This window comes from Euleptes europaea, chromosome 20 (genome assembly GCF_029931775.1).
Source record: "Euleptes europaea isolate rEulEur1 chromosome 20, rEulEur1.hap1, whole genome shotgun sequence".
Taxonomy (NCBI): Eukaryota; Metazoa; Chordata; class Lepidosauria; order Squamata; family Sphaerodactylidae; genus Euleptes; species Euleptes europaea.
In genome coordinates, this window is record NC_079331.1 from 7,469,602 (window position 1) to 7,485,443 (window position 15,842).

At 48.0% G+C, this 15,842-nt stretch overlaps 1 protein-coding gene across 1 annotated transcript in view; it reads left to right on the top strand.

Moving 5' to 3' along the window:
- Positions 1 to 15,842, top strand: part of DUOX2 (dual oxidase 2) — a 45,503-nt gene that overhangs the window by 12,085 nt on the left and 17,576 nt on the right. Inside the window, exons 5-17 of the mRNA XM_056866067.1 lie at positions 222 to 409; positions 1,901 to 2,102; positions 4,757 to 4,923; positions 6,198 to 6,258; positions 7,394 to 7,490; positions 7,644 to 7,734; positions 8,059 to 8,161; positions 8,750 to 8,922; positions 9,980 to 10,146; positions 11,198 to 11,316; positions 12,605 to 12,739; positions 13,426 to 13,539; positions 14,362 to 14,564. Coding sequence (XP_056722045.1) covers positions 222 to 409; positions 1,901 to 2,102; positions 4,757 to 4,923; positions 6,198 to 6,258; positions 7,394 to 7,490; positions 7,644 to 7,734; positions 8,059 to 8,161; positions 8,750 to 8,922; positions 9,980 to 10,146; positions 11,198 to 11,316; positions 12,605 to 12,739; positions 13,426 to 13,539; positions 14,362 to 14,564 — 1,820 coding nt within the window. The remainder of the gene's footprint in view (positions 1 to 221; positions 410 to 1,900; positions 2,103 to 4,756; positions 4,924 to 6,197; positions 6,259 to 7,393; positions 7,491 to 7,643; positions 7,735 to 8,058; positions 8,162 to 8,749; positions 8,923 to 9,979; positions 10,147 to 11,197; positions 11,317 to 12,604; positions 12,740 to 13,425; positions 13,540 to 14,361; positions 14,565 to 15,842) is intronic.

Sequence of the window (15,842 nt, forward strand, 5' to 3'; positions counted from 1 at the left end):
TAGTCATCGAATGTTAAAACGTGCCTCAGCTCCAGTGAGTTAACTGAACTGAGTTTCATTAGCCATTGTGCCTCAATCCACTCTCGATCGGCCACTTTGAATGACTCGTTTCTGTTTTGACTCTATGAGTTCGCTGCGTTGAATTTCCTGGACACCATGGCTCATCAGATATGAATGGTAATCAATTTCCAACTGGAGCTTTCCCTTTGGCTATCTGGCAGGTTTCCACGTGCTCTCTGAGATCCTGGAAGCCGACAAGCCGGGCTGTCCCGCTGAGTTCTTAAACATGCCTATCCCTAAAGCAGATCCAGTATTTGACCCAGCAAAGTCAGGGAGCGTCATGCTGCCTTTCCAACGCATGCAGTGGGTGGCGGGAACCGGACAAAGCCCGAACAGCCCCCGGGATCAGGTAAAGTATGCTGGCTTCTTCTACTGACTTTTAAGACTTTTTACTTATTTGCACAAATTATTTCTCAGGGGAGAGGCTGGCTGGTTCTAGAGCCATAGGCTGCAGACCGCTGCCCTGCCCTGAAACGTTACTGTCTTCAGAAACTTTAGCAACAGAAACATACAAACAAAGTCTAAAGGTAAAAGGAGTCCCCATGGGGTGATGTCACATCCCAATGTTTCCTAGGCAGACTATGTTTACAGGGTGGTTTGCCGTAACCTTCCCCAGTCGTCTACACTTTACCTCCAGCAAGCCGGGTCCTCATTTTACCGACCTCGGAAGGATGGAAGGCTGAGTCAACCTTGAGCCGGCTACCCGAAACCGACTTCCATCGGGATCGAACTCAGGTCGTGAGCAGAGCTCTTGACTGCAGTACTACAGCTTACCACTCTGCGCCACGGGGGCTCATGAACAACCGCTAGTGGCCCCTTAAAGAGTAGGAGAGTTCTGGAGGAAGCACCCTCTTTATCAGATGCATGAAGTGTTATCCCCAGTTGACAGATACGTACATGGATATGGAGAAAAAAAACATATCAAGCTGCAGGACTAACCCTACAGCTGATAACATCTTTATGCAAAGCAGAGAGTCATTCAAGATAAATACAATGAACTTTTACAATGTACTTTTTGAATTTCACAACCTTTTGTTTATTTAGTTCATTTATACCTCACCTTTTCTCCTCGATGGGGACCCAAAGCAGCTTAATATCATTCACCTCTCCTCCCTTTTATCCTCTCAACAACCTTGTGAGATAATAAAAAAAATAGGTTCGGCTGGGACTGTGTGACTGGCCGCAGGTCACCCAGTGAGCTTCCATGGCAGACTGGGGATTTGAACCCAGATCTTATTCTGACATCTAACCATTACACCACACTGTGCCCTACTAGGCGACACCCTCCTGAATTTTACCACTTGCTGTCTCTGTGACATCGGTTGAGAGAAAGCGGCTGGCTCATGTCAGCTTCCTGTCCGAGGAAGGATTTGAACCCAGGTTTCCCTTGTCCCAATGTATACCACGCTGGCTTTCTATATGTGCGCCTCTATGTGGAATATATCTATTTAGGGATTTGGAGTAGTGTTGATCCATGTTCTCTATAGATCTGCTCACGTGGTATAGTGGTTAAGAGCAGTGCCAGCGTGGTGTAGTGGTTAAGAGTGGTGGTTTGGAGCAGTGATCTGGAGAACCGGGTTTGATTCCCCACTCCTCCACATGTGCGGCGGAGGCTAATCTGGTGAACTGGATTCGTTTCCCCACTCCTACACATAAAGCTGCTGGGTGACCCTGGGCCAGTCACAGTTCTCTCAGAACTCTCTCAGCCCCACCTACCTCACAGGGTGTCTGTTGTGGGGAGGGGAAGGGAAGGTGATTGTAAGCCACTCTGATTCCTCCTTAAGTGGTAGAGAAAGTCAGCGTATAAAAACCAACTCTTCTTCTCGTTTTCTCTTATCAGGTAAACGGTGTTACGGGTTGGCTGGATGGCAGCGCAATCTACGGCCCGTCGCATTCCTGGAGCGATTCTTTGAGAGCTTTCTCTGGAGGGATGTTGGCTCATGGAGCTGACCAGGACCTGCCGCGGCAGACGCAGGCGACCAGCTTAATGTGGAAAGCTTTGGATCCGTCCACCGGAAACGGTGGGCCACAAGGGATTTTTGGTAAGGAAATTTCAGGTTCCCACTTTGTTATGGTGGAAAGGCAGGGTATAATTATTTGGAACGGCTAAATCAATATTAATCTCAGGGGACAGCTTCACTCTGAGAGAAACCGGGAGAATTCCCAAGGGTGCACCTCTTCATTGCATAAGCCTCGGGACTTCTTTGTAAGCTTAAAGCAAGCACGGACTTGTGTGTGTGTGTGTGTGTGTGTTAAGTGCCGTCAAGTCTCTTCCGACTCATGGCGACCCTATGAATAAAAGTCCTCCAAAATGTCCTCTCTTTGACAGCCTTGCTCAGATCTTGCAAATTGAAGGCTGTGGCTTCCTTTATTTAGTCAATCCATCTCTTGTTGGGTCAATCCATCTCTTTTCCTGCTGCCCTCAACTTTTCCTAGCATGACGGTCTTTTCCAGTGACTCTTGTCGTCTCATGATGTGACCAAAATACGACAGCCTCAGTTTAGTCATTTTTGCTTCTACGGTCAGTTCAGCACTGACTCAGGGTGGCTAATTCCAGGTTGGAAAATGCCTGGAGATTTGGGGGTGGAGCCTTGAGAGGGTGGGGTTTAGGGAGGGGAGGGGCCTCAACAATGTGTAATGCCATAGAGCCCACCCTCCAAAGCAGCTGTTTTCTCCAGGGGAACAGATCTCTGTTGTATGGAGATCGGCAGTAATTCAGGGGGATCTCTGGGCCCTGCTTGGAGGTTGGGAAGCCCAGTTTTCCATAAGGAACTTTTAAAAAGGTAATTCCTCAGATGCATTCAGCGGTGATACAATCCAGTGAGAGGACTCCACTGGCACGTTTGAATTGTTTCTAAATATTTTCGAGGAAGTTTAGGACTTGCCCCATGGGCTGACAATGGTGGCCATTTTCCGTCACAGTTTCCAGGCTGAAATCCAGGAGTTTCTCAACCTGGATCTGGCAACCATAACCTCCTATTCAGGTAAGGGGGGTCAAAAGAGACCCTGGCAATCCTGCCACCGACGGACAACTGTAGTTTAAATACTGAGGTTACCCCAGGACAGGGAAATGACATTTTGAGAGCGTTGCTAACCTATCTAGACAGCGTCACCACAATTACCAGTTCAGAAGGTTCTGTCAGGGGTGCTCAGATTGAGTTCAGAGGTGTGTCAAGTAACAGGTAAGATAATTTGTTTTTTTCAGTGTAAACCAGGAGCAGAGCAGGATATGAAAGGCTCCAACCTTTGACATATTGTAGGTTTCACAGGCTGGCGAGAATTATAAAGTTTAATGCTCAGCATTTGCATGTGATAGGGTGCCATCTCTTCTGTTATTATGAACATTTTATTGTTTTATGCACCTCTTATGGCGCCTTATGTATTTGATTGGGAAGTCATCTTGTGACTGATATGGGACGTGGTGTTTAAAAAGCCAACATGCAATTTGCTGGCTACTTCTGTTTATCTGTTTTTTAAAAAAACCATGGGTGGAGAAATGAAATCTCTCAAGCAGCCTTCAGTAGGACAGCCGGGTATATTGACCATAAGACTATAAGAAGAGCCCTGCTGGATCAGACGGGTGGTCCATCTAGTCTAGCATCCTGTCTCACGCAGTGGTCAACCGGTTCCTCTGGAGGGCCAAAGAAACAGGGCATAGAGGCCGAGGCCTTCATAAGAATATAAGAGCCTTGCTGGATCAGATCAATGGTCAGTCTAGTCCAGCATCCTGTTTCATACAGTGGCCAACCAATTACTGTGGAGGGTCAACAACAGAGCAGAGAGGCCGCGGCCTTTCCCGATGTTGCCTCCTGGCACTGGTATTCAGAGGTTTACTGCCTCTGAACGTGGAGGTCCTCTTTAGTCGCCACGGCTAGCCGTCAGTGATAGATCTCCATGAATCCATTTAATTCCATTTTAACAAGCCCCTAGCCCTGGTCATTCTCCATAGGAAGCTCAGTGAGAGATCATTTAAGATGAAAAAATAATAATGTGGCACTACTGCCCTAAGACACTGCTGCTTCCATCTGAAGATGATGAAGAAGAACAGTTGGTTTTTATATGCCGACTTTCTCTACCACTTAAGGGAGAATCAAACCGGTTTACGATCACCTTCCCCTCCCCACAACAGACATCCTGTGAGATAGGTGGGGCTGAGAGACCTCTAAGAGAACTGTGACTGGCCCAAGGTCACCCCCAGCTGGTTTCGTGTGTAGTAGGGAAACCAACCTGGTTCACCAGATTAGCCTCCACCGCTCATGTGGAGGAGTGAGGAATCAAACCCGGTTCTCCAGATTAGAGCCCACCGCTCCAAACCACTGCTCTTAACCAATACACCACGCTGGAGGAGCATACTTTGGAATCCAGCCACACACAAAGAGAAAACAACATTTTTCTGACTTTAGAAAACTAGCCCATTAGGGAAATGTCTACAGAAGAACTCTTCTCCTTGACATGCTAGCTTTCTGACATGAAGGAGTATTTAATTCTAAGATTCTTCCGTGTGCGTGCTGAAATGGTACCTCTGTGGGATTTCTGAATTTGCCATTCGGCTTTTGTAGAGCATCATTCTAGCTCTGGGTTCTGACTCAGCCACCCTGATCTCTTGCTGAGCCCCAAAAGACATCCGTTCCGCCCGGATATATTCCTGCAGAGATGCCTGACTTTTTAAAATCCTCTCGTGGGTTCCTTTTTCTAGACTTCGGAAGTGCCAGAGGGAACGAAAACCCATTCCTGCAATCCATGAGCATCGTCTGGTTCCGCTACCACAACTACCAGGCGCGGGAGCTTGCCAGGCAGAACCCCACCTGGTCCGATGAAGATCTGTTCCAACATGTGCGCAAGTGGGTCGTGGCCACTTACCAGGTGAGGCACGGAAAGGAGAGAGGGCCCCCCCTCCATCTACACTGATAATACCTAGCCGTATGTACAGCCTACTTGTGGGTTCCGAGTGCCAATGCCGCTGTTGCAAGCCTGCAACCACCCTGCAAAGTAGGCAAGCATAATTGCCTGTATGGGAGGGTGAAACGGAGAGGTGGTTGCCTGTTTAAAGCCACCTACTGAGTTATTGGCTGAGACTTGAATCAATGACCGCCCCCTCTCTTCACACATACACAATAGTTCTCTTAGCTACTCTGCAACACCAACTCTGGGTAAGTAAGCAAATATTATTATTCCTAAATTGGTGAGGTTGGAGGAAATGAGGCATGGTAGAGCCCGATCTCCTCAAATCTAGGAAGCTAAGCAGGGTCGGTACCACCAAGGAAGACTCTGCAGAGGAAGGCAACGGCAAACCACCTCTGCTTCTCACTTGCCTTGTAAGCCCCTTGCTGGGGTTGCTGTAAGTCGGTTGCGACTTGGTGAGAGGGCAGAGAGAGAATGAGAGAGAGAAAGGCTTACTTTAGGCCATCCAATTTCATGACCGTGGTGAAATTCACACCACTGCAAAGCTTACCGAGTGACCTTGAGCTAGTCAGTCGCTCTGTCAGCCTTTCTCAAAGGGCTGTTGTGAGAAAAAAACTAGGAAAATCATGAATTTTCATCTTCCAAACCATTATTGGCATAGAAATCATGGATTTTGTCCTGAGCTCTTTGGAGGAGAGTGGGATAAAAATGGATACACAGAATTGGCTCTTCTAGGCTCTCCTCTAGGAGAAGACTGAGAGGGGATATGATAACCATCTTCAAGTACTTGAAGGGCAGTCATATGGAGAATGGTGCCGAGTTGTTTTCTGTTGCCCCAGAAGGTCGGACCAGAACCAACGGGTTGAAATTAGATCAAAAGAGTTTCCGTCTAGACATTAGGAAGAGTTTTCTAACAGTTAGAGTGGTTCCTCAGTGGAACAGGCTTCCTCGGGAGGTGGTGAGCTCTCCTTCCCTGGAGGATTTTAAGCAGAGGCTAGATGGCCATCTGTCAGCAATGCTGATTCTATGACCTTGGGCAGATCATGAGAGGGAGGGCATCTTGACCATCTTCTGGGCATGGAGCCGGGGGTCACTGGGGTTGTGGGGGAGGGAGTTGTGAATTTTCTGCATTGTGCAGAGGGTTGGACTAGATGACCCTGCTGGTCCCTTCCAACTCTATGTTTCTATGATTCTGTGTTTGTGCCCTTCCCAAGGCTTCCTTCTTGCCTTTATAGAAAATTGTGCTGTATGAATGGCTGCCGATCTTTCTGGGAAACAGCATTGCAGAATATAAAGGTAAGGATGGGACCGATGCCATGGTATCGAGTGCCGTATTTTGACATTGGGGGCCTCTGGTGCTTTAGAGTCAAGATTTCACCGTGCAGACGACTGATTTTGTAATTTCCTTGCGCTTATCGTCTTGCTGAAATGTCCTATTTTTGACAGTCTTGTTCAGGTCTTGCAAATTGAGGGCCGTGGCTTCTTTTATTGAGTCAATCCATCTCTTGTTGGGTCTTCCTCTTTTCCTGCTGCCCTCAACGTTTCCTAGCATGACTCTTTTCCAGCGACTCTTGTCTTCTCATAATGTGACCAAAATATGATCGCCTCAGTTTAGTCATTTTAGCTTCTAGGGTCAGTTCAGGCTTGATTTGATCTATAACCCACTGATTTGTTTTTTTGGCAGTCCATGGTATCTGTAACATTCTCCTCCAACACCACATTTCAAAGGAGTCTACTTTCTTCCTGTCAGCTTTCTTCATTGTCCAGCTTTCACACCCATACATAGTAATAGGGAATACGATGGCATGAATTAACCTGATCTTGGTGGCCAGGGACACATCCTTACACTTCAGAATGTTTTCTAGCTCCTTCATGGCTGCCCTTCCCACTCTCCATCTCCTTCTAATTTCTTGGCTGCAGTCTCCCTTTTGGTTGATGATGGAGCCAAGGAATAGAAAGTCTTCAACAATTTCAATTTTCTCATTGTCAACCTTAAAGTTGTGCAATTCTCCTGTAGTCATTACTTTTGTCTTCTGGATGTTCAGCTGTAGTCCTGCTTTGGCACTTTCTCTTTTAACTTTCAAAATATCTTAGGTGGGAGTAAAGCTGAATTCGAAGTGGAGTGCTATACCTCATTGGTCCCATCCCAACTGTGGCAGTGCCACCCCTTGAGAGTAGGGTTACCATGTCCCTCTTCTCCATTGGCAGGAGGTTTTTGGGGCAGAGCCTGAGGAGGGCGGGGTTTGGGGAGGGGAGGGACTTCAATGCCACTGAGTCCAGTTGCCAAAGCAGTCATTTTCTCCAGGTGAACTGATCTCTTATCGCCTGGAGATCAGTTGTAATAGCAGGAGATCTCCAGCTAGTACCTGGAGGTTGGCAACCCTACTTGAGAGCCAGATGTGAGCAACAGGTGTGTCTCTGTTTGTTGCAGGTTACAAGCAGCATATAGATTCCAGAGTCTCTCCTGAATTCCTGGCGGCTTCTGCCCTCTTCCTGGGCACCATGGTCCCTTCCGGAGTCTACATGAGGTGAGCAGAAAACGTGGCTTCTGTTGGGCCATCTTGCGCCTTGGCCGATATTTTAGTCAGAAACCGTTATTAAACTCTTCAAGATGTCTGTTTCCATTATCTTATCCAGTCTTGGCCTTCTCATCTCTTTTGCGGCTGTTTTTCCCCTATTAGGAACTCATCTTGTGGCTTCCGAGATGTGACAACCAAAGACGGCAAATCCTTTCCAGCCCTCCGGCTTTGCAACTCTTACTGGAGCCGAGAGGTGGGTGCTTCTTTCTTGCAGGGCTATTGGAGAGCAACGAAAGCACATGTTTTGAACGAAAGGCTCACATCCCAGTATCCAGTCTTAGAAACAGACAAATGCGTGGAGCAAGTTACTTCCAGCGTTGGTGGCCACATGATTCTAGCAAGGCCCAGTAGGATTGTTCAGTAGGATTGTGCAGATGTCTATCATCAGGGGGTTTGGTCTATTGGGCCAATGCTACAAAGATCTGAATGGACAGGCTCCCTCCAATGCTGATGCTGGCACTGGGGGTCATTTGCAAATGCAATGATGTTTTATGCTACATCTTTATGTTTTGCTTAGAATCCCAATCTCCAAACAGCAGAGGATGTCAGTGATTTGTTGCTGGGGATGAGTTGCCAAATCGCTGAACGGGAAGACAATATTGTGGTTGAAGATCTCAGAGGTAGAGTTTTTCTTCCTTCTGAACTAGCATTTCACAGAGTGGGGTGTGTGTGTCTCTTTTTGACAGTTTCAGGGGGTAAGATCTACCTCACTGCATGCTGAGAATGTGAGAATGTCAGTCAGTCGCCAAAATCTTAAAGGGGTAGAATGCTGTCGTTTCTTCGAACGATTCACCCAAAGAGCCAGCGTGGTGTAGTGGTTAAGAGCGGTGATTTGGAGTGGTGGACTCTGATCGGGAGAACTGGGTTTGATTTCCCACTCCTCCACATGAGTGGCGGAGGCTAATCTGGTGAACTTGTTTCCCCTCTCCTTGGCTAGTCACAGTTCTCTTAGAGCTCTCTCTGCCCCACCTATCTCACAGGGTGCCTGTTGTGGGGAGGGGAAGAGAAGGTGATTGAAAGCTAGTTTGATTCTGCCTTAAGTGGTAGAGAAAGTCAGCTTATAAAAAACCAACTCCTCCTCCTCCTCTTCTTCTTCTTTCCCTGCCATCTTGAAACTGCTTTAATAACTAACACATTTATTAATAATCATTTAATAATTTTTCTGTCTTCTTGTAACAATGCTCACCAGGGTTGTCCTTCTTCCGCAGATTACTGGTATGGGACTGTGAAGTACTCCCGCACCGACTTCGTGGCCAGTTGGTTCCAGCGTGGGCGGGACCTTGGTTTACCCTCCTATAACAAAGCCAGGAAGTTCTTCCAGTCCAACCCTGCTGTTGACTGGCAGAAGAGCAATGCCGAAATCTTTCAGAAGAACCAGACGGTACTGAGCTAGTGCTCTGGGAGAAAAGGGGGCTGGTGCCAGGCAGTAAGAGAGTCTCCCGAAAGCAACACCTGAGGATGGAGGTTTTTGTCAAGGACAGCTGCTCTAGGGTTGCCAGGTCCTTCTTCGCCATCGGTGGGAGGTGTTTTGGGCAGAGCCTGAGGAGGGCTAAAACGAGAAGCTATGGATCCCTAGAGAGGCTTCTAGCTGGACAACCAGCCTCCTTGCAGGGCCAGCAAACAGGGTGTAGAGGCCAAGACCTTCTTTTGATGTTGCCTCCTAGCACTAGTATTTGAGGCTGACTGCCTCTGCATGTGGAGGTCCCCTTTAGTCATCTTAAACACATGAAGCTGCCTTATACTGAATCAGACCCTTGGTCCATCAAAGTCAGTATTGTCTACTCAGACCAGCAGCCGCTCTCCAGGGTCTCAGGCAGAGGTCTTTCGCATCACCTACTTGCCCAGTCCCTTTAACTGGAGATGCCAGGGATTGAACCTGGGACCTTCTGCATGCCAAGCAGACGCTCTACCACTGGGCCACGGCCCTTTTCCATGGTTCACCAGGGTCTCAGGCAGAGGTCTTTCACCTCACCTACTTGCTTAGTCCCTTTAACTGGAGATGCCGGGGATTGAACCTGGCACCTTCTGCATGCCAAGCAGATGCTCTACCACTGGGCCACGGCCCTTTCCCATGGTTCACCAGGGTCTCAGGCAGAGGTCTTTCACCTCCCCGACTTGCTTTGTCCTTTTAATTGGAGTTGCTGCCGATTGTACCTGGGACCTTCTGTGTGCCAAGCAGATGCTCTACAAACTGAGCCACAGACCCTCTTGACTGGTAGCCATTGATGGACCACTCCTCCAGGAATATGTCTTATTTGCTTTGAAAGCTGTCTACACCAGTGGCTATCACTGCATCCGCTGACAGCCAATTCTACAACTGAACTACTTGTCGAGTGAAGATGTGCTTCCTTTTGTCTGTCACGAAACATACTGTGAGACCCCCTTCCCAGTAACCCGGCTCTGATAGTCCGACTGACCCTTTATGGTTTTGTTTTTAGCTGCTTGAGGGACTCGTGGCCCTGTACGGAAATGATACGGACAGCCTAGAGCTGCTGCCCGGGGCTTTGCTGGAAGCGAACCGAACCCTTTTCCGTGCTATCGTGGAGGACCAGTTTGTGCGCCTGAGAGACGGAGACCGGTTCTGGTTTGAAAACACCAAGAATGGGTAAGAGCCAGTCGGGTTTGCTCGATGGAACATAGTGTACAGCAGCAGGGCGGTTCACAAAAGTGGGGCAGGGATTCGTGACCCGTGGCCCTGGTCATTCCCACTTCCCAGTTCCAACTCTTGTGTGTCCACACGGTACTTAAGGGGCCTTCAATTATGTCTCAGCCTCCGACAGCTGGGGTTGCCAACCTCCAGGTACTAGCTGGAGACCTCCTGCTATTACAACTGATCTCCAGCCAATAGAGACCAGTTTAACTGGAGAAAATGGCTGCTTTGGCCATTGGACTCTATGGCGTTGAAGTCCCTCCCCTCTACAAACCCTGCCCTCCTCAGGCTCCTCCCAAAAAACCTCCCACCAGTGGCAAAGAGGGACCTGGCAACCCTACCGACAGCTACGGACTTCTTCTTGTTTGTTTGTTTGTTTGGAGGGTGTTTGTGTGTGTTACGCGCCCTCAAGTTGCTTCTGACGTAGGGTGGCCCTATGAATGAATGACCTCCAAGAAGTCCTATAATTAACAGCCTTGCTCAGGTCTTGCAAACTGAGGGCCGTGGCTTCCTTTATTGAGTCAATCCATCTCATGTTGGGTCTTCCTCTTGTGGGCAGGCAAAATTGGGGAGCGTTGACTGTTGAAATGATACCAGGAACTAAAATCCCAGTCCCTGGAGTAGTGTTGTTTTTAAAGGATCGGGGACCCCGAAGGGTGGCTGAGCCAAAGCTGGGAGTGAAGAAGGCAAGAAAGATCTTGAAGGTGAGGCAGGATGAAAATATGGCAGACAGATAAATGGATCCAGTTAATATTCCTCTTGCCCAAACACAGTTCCAGCCTGACCTGTAAGCTTTTGCCCTTTCGCCATCCTGAAAGCCCAGCTACTTTGGTGGCTTGCCACATAGAGCTGCATCCTACAGATCTGAAGATTCCTGGTTCTAGTCCCAACAGCTGCAAACACAGTCACTGAATTTGAGAGGTTCATTGATAGACTACCTAATAAGGAAAGGAGGAGACCTCAGGTTGGGATTTCACCAGTGCCTTTCCTTGGCTCCTTCCCTCAGGTTATTCTCTCCTGAAGAGATTGAGGCCATTAAAAACACCTCTTTCCATGATATTCTCACTGCTGTCACCTATGGGAATTCAATCAAAATCCAAACAGATGTGTTCCGCTTGAACAGTGGTGGGTATTTATTCTTTGCAGTGCGTTGGACAATTTGCATTGGATTTCTTTATTTGGACTGGTTTCCCAGGTTAGGGTTAAGTTGTCTGAGAACCTTTTGGGAACTTGAATGATGCTATTGAGTTTTTTTATGCTTCAGGGCTGAAAGGTTTCTGCTTTTACCTTCACTGCTCTGAGCCTTTTGAATAGGAAGAGTGAGTAATTCCTTTCTCAAAAGGCTTGTGGCGGAGTCTGGTTGGAAGACGCGGACAGCAAAATCTGCCGTCGTTTCTGTGCCAGTTATTCCCCGCACTCTGCCCTGAGATGTTTGCTTTGGGAACCATTCTTTTTTTTATGGTGCTCATTCCTTCTTGGGGCCAGAGAGGTTTATTGATTTTTGGTATAAAATGCCAAAATCTCATGAGTAATTGCAGTAATTTCCAGAATTACAACACAGCATTGCCTTTGCTTACCCATACCTGTAAATCCAGATCCTCTGAGATGCAGATCTACCTTCTGCAGAGAGGGGGGTGGGGGTGGCAAAAGGATGGCAAAGGTTCCAGGTGGCTTTTCAGCACCCAGGAAGAAAGGAAGATTTCTTAAGAGTAGCAATCTACACATCAAGGGGACAGCATCAGAGAAATAGAAAGGATGAACAGGTCATGAACACATGAACCTGCCTTATACTGAATCAGACTCTCGGTCCATCAAAGTCAATATTGTCTACTCTGACCCACAGTGGCTCTCCAGGGTCTCAGGCAGAGGTCTTTCACATCACCTACCTGCCTGGTCCCTTTAACTGGAGATGCTGGGGATTGAACCTGGGACCTTCTGCATGCCAAGCAGATGCTCTACCACTGAGCCACGGCCCCTCCCTTTTAAAAAACAAACAAACAAATGTTGAGGGCTGACTTTCAATAGATAGCAGCGAGGGAGCTGCTTGCTACGCATGAAACCCCGACCCAGAATCAGGTTGTCTACGAATGATTTAGCACCGGGTTCCCCACGAATGTGTGGTGGGCTACGGGCGAGAGGCGGCTCCCTTCCAGCCGCGCTCCACTCCCGAGGCGGATGGCTCGGGCCGGGCGGCCCTACTATCCAAGGTCCTGATGCTGTATAGTTGTCCTCTAGAAGCTAAGAGTGCAAAGTCCTTCAGTTCCAACAAATTACAATATCGGGACAGAGGGGGAAGAGGACAGATATCTGCTAGTTTGAATGCAACCTTCCAACCTTTTAGGGGAATCTCTCGGGAGAGGCATGAGACGAGATTAGGAGGTTTACACTGCTTCCATCCCGTCTTTCTTCCCAGATGTGTGCCCTCAGTCCCAGCAGTTAGCTGCGCAACAGCTGCCGCCTTGTGTGCCCCTAACCACGCTGGATTACTTCGAAGGGAGTGTGGCTGGGTTTGTGATTCTCATCGTTGCACTCTGCTGTTTACCTTTAGGTATGTTCCCGCCCAGGTTTTCACTTCCCCGCAAAGCAGGTGCCTACCCCAGAGCTGTGGCCTTTCCCTAACAGGTGCAATGCTCTCTATATGAGTTCCACCGTTGTGGTGCTACCTGGGCAGGGGCAGTTGTGTAAGCTCGCCCTCCCACACGACTGCTAAGACAAGTCTCCCCAATCCTATAATTACGCATTTGGTTTTTCCTACCTAAATGCAGAACTTTACATTTGTCTCTGCTGCAATGCATTTTTATTAGTTTTAGCCCAGTTCTCCGGCCTGTCAAGATCATCCTGTATCCTGGCTCTGTACCATATTTGCTACCCCTCCCGTATTTGCTACCCCTCCCAATTTAGTATCAACTGCAAATTTGCTACCCCTCCCGTATTTGCTATCCCTCCCAATTTAGTATCGTCTGCAAATTTAATAAGCATCCCCTCTGTTCCTTCATCCAAATCATTTGTAGAGATGTTGAATAACACAGGGCCCAGGACAGATCCCTGAGGCACTCCACTAGACACTCCTCTTCAAGTGGATGAGGAAACATTAACAAGCACTCTTTGGGGGCGATCTGTTAAATACAAAGGAAAAAATACCCTTGTTAAATACAAAGGTGGAAGCATGCCCTCCTTAAGGAGTGCCCAACCCTAGCTCTTGTGGCTTCACTTGTGGTATTCCTGTCTCCCCAGTGAGTTTGATCATTGCTTGGATCGTCGCCTTCGCCCGGAGGAGAGACTTCAAAAAGCTGCAGAAGCAGCAAAGCCCCAGCGAGCGGTCTGAAGCATTTCCAGGGGGGATATCAGGTGAGGCACTGCCCAAAGCCCTGGCCCAGGCAAAGGGGATGAGCAGGGCTTCTTTCCTTCCTTACCAGTCAATGCCAGCTGGCCAAACAGTCCTTCCTCAGAATATTGTGACATGCTCCCCTCTTCCCCTCAATAAAGAGGCCGCTGACTGCATGCCAGCAGCACCGTGCTCAGGGCTCTGAGTGACCAGGATCCCTTGAATTTTGTCCCTTCATCTCTCAGTTGCCCAGGCTAGCCCAATCTCATCAGATCTTGGAAGCTAAGCAGGATCAGCCCTGGTTAGTACTTGGATGGGAGACCACCAAGGAAGTCCAGGACTGCTACGCAGAGGCAGACATTGGCAAACCACCTCTGAACGTCTCTTGGAAACCTTCTGTGGTCAAGTCACAGCCGACTTGCAGCATTTTACATGCACGTGTATCTCTAGAAGACTTGATAGGATTTTCTAACGGTGAAATCAGGAACCCTGGTTTTTCAAGGTTCTCAATAGCGTGGAGAGAGCCCTACATTATTTATTACTATTTATTTCATTTATACCCTAGTGAAGACCCAAAGCCGTTTACATTGCTAACTTTTCCTCTGTTTTATCCAGAGGTCACTCACTGAGCTTCCATGGCTGAGCGGGGATTCGAACCTGGGTCTCCCAGATCCTAGTCTGATGCTCTAACCGCTACCACAATGGCTCTTGGGCGCGTGGCTCACAGTCTTTCTTCTGACCTTCAGTGAATGCATGCAGGTCGGGGCAGGGCCCTACTTGAGACGCAGGTCCCCCAAGGGCTCTTGTGCAGGAGATCTGAGCTTAACGCGCTTCCTTCCCCCCAGCTTTTGAATGGCAAGGTCCGAAGACCGCCACCTCCCACGTCTACCTTCAGCTGCACGAAGACAAGGTGATCAAAGTGCTGGACGGCAAGCTGGCGGTGGTCAGAAGCATCAGTCTGAGAAACCAGCAGCGGGTGGAAACCATCTTGTCCAACAACAAAGGCAGCAAGACCTTGCTCCTGAAGATCCCCAAGGAATACGACCTGGTAGGCAGCTTATGTCATGCAGGGCAGCAGTTCCCAAAGTGGGATGGAAGGATGGCCCACCCAGAAGCTGCAAAGGCCTTTGCTCAGAACTCAGACTTGGCAAAGATCCTGCATCTCCGTAGGTATAGGAAATGCAAACGGCAGCCTCATGCTGCCTCAATTTGCCTTGGAGCTGTGTGGGAAAGAAAGGAGGTTTAACTGCATACCTATTTTCTCCAGGATCTGAGGAGCAGGCCTATTATCTTAGGTGCTGTGGAACACAGGCAGGATGGTGCCGCTGCAGTCGTCTTGTTTGGGGGCTTCCTGGAGGCACCTGGTTGGCCACTGTGTGAACAGACTGCTGGACTTGATGTGCCTTGGTCTGATCCAGCATGGCCTTTCCTTATGTTCTTATGTTCTTAACCTCTCGGTCCCTGTTCGGTTTCGATAACTGAAACCAGCTCCCTCGCTCTACCATTAGCATTTATTATTATTATTATTATTATTATTATTATTTGTTTCACAAAACATATACTAATTTATTTAACTTTATTTTATTTAAAACATTTATTAGCCACTTTTCTTCCCTACGGAACTCAATCGATCAATCAAGTTTTATTTTGATACAATATCGGCTCTGAATAAAAACCAAAGTTAGGTTAAAATAATAAAATAAAATAATAAAAAGTTGATGATTCTGGGAAGGATGATTTGAAGTAGAGGAGGAAAGATCTATGGGGAATCCCTACGGAACTCAAGGTGGCTTACAATGTAAATAAAATGCATGAAACAGAGTACACACAAAAAAAAAATAGATAAAACTAAAATCACAATTTAGGACTGCTAGTAAATTAATCAAATGCAGTCCTAACTTAAACTGTCTCCAACAGATTCCTAAAGTGAGGGGGTAAGGCACACCTCCCTGGCAAAGTTGTTCCATAATTGTGGGGCTGCCACTAAAAAGGCCCTCTCTATTGTACTCACCAAATGAGCTTCTCTGATTGAACACACATGAAGCTGCCTTATACTGAATCAGACCCTTGTTCCATGAAAGTCAGTATTGACTACTCAAGCCGGCAGCAGCTCTCCAGGGTCTCAGGCAGAGGTCTTTCACATCACCTACTTACCTAGTCCCTTTAACTGGAGATGCTGGGGACTGAACCTGGGACCTTTGGCATGCCAAGCAGATGCTCTACCACTGAGCCACAGCCCCTTCCCTAATTGAAACCAGCTCCCTCCCCTAACTGATTGAAACCAGTTCCCGTGCTGCTATCAGAATTTTAAAGGGGGGATATGTAC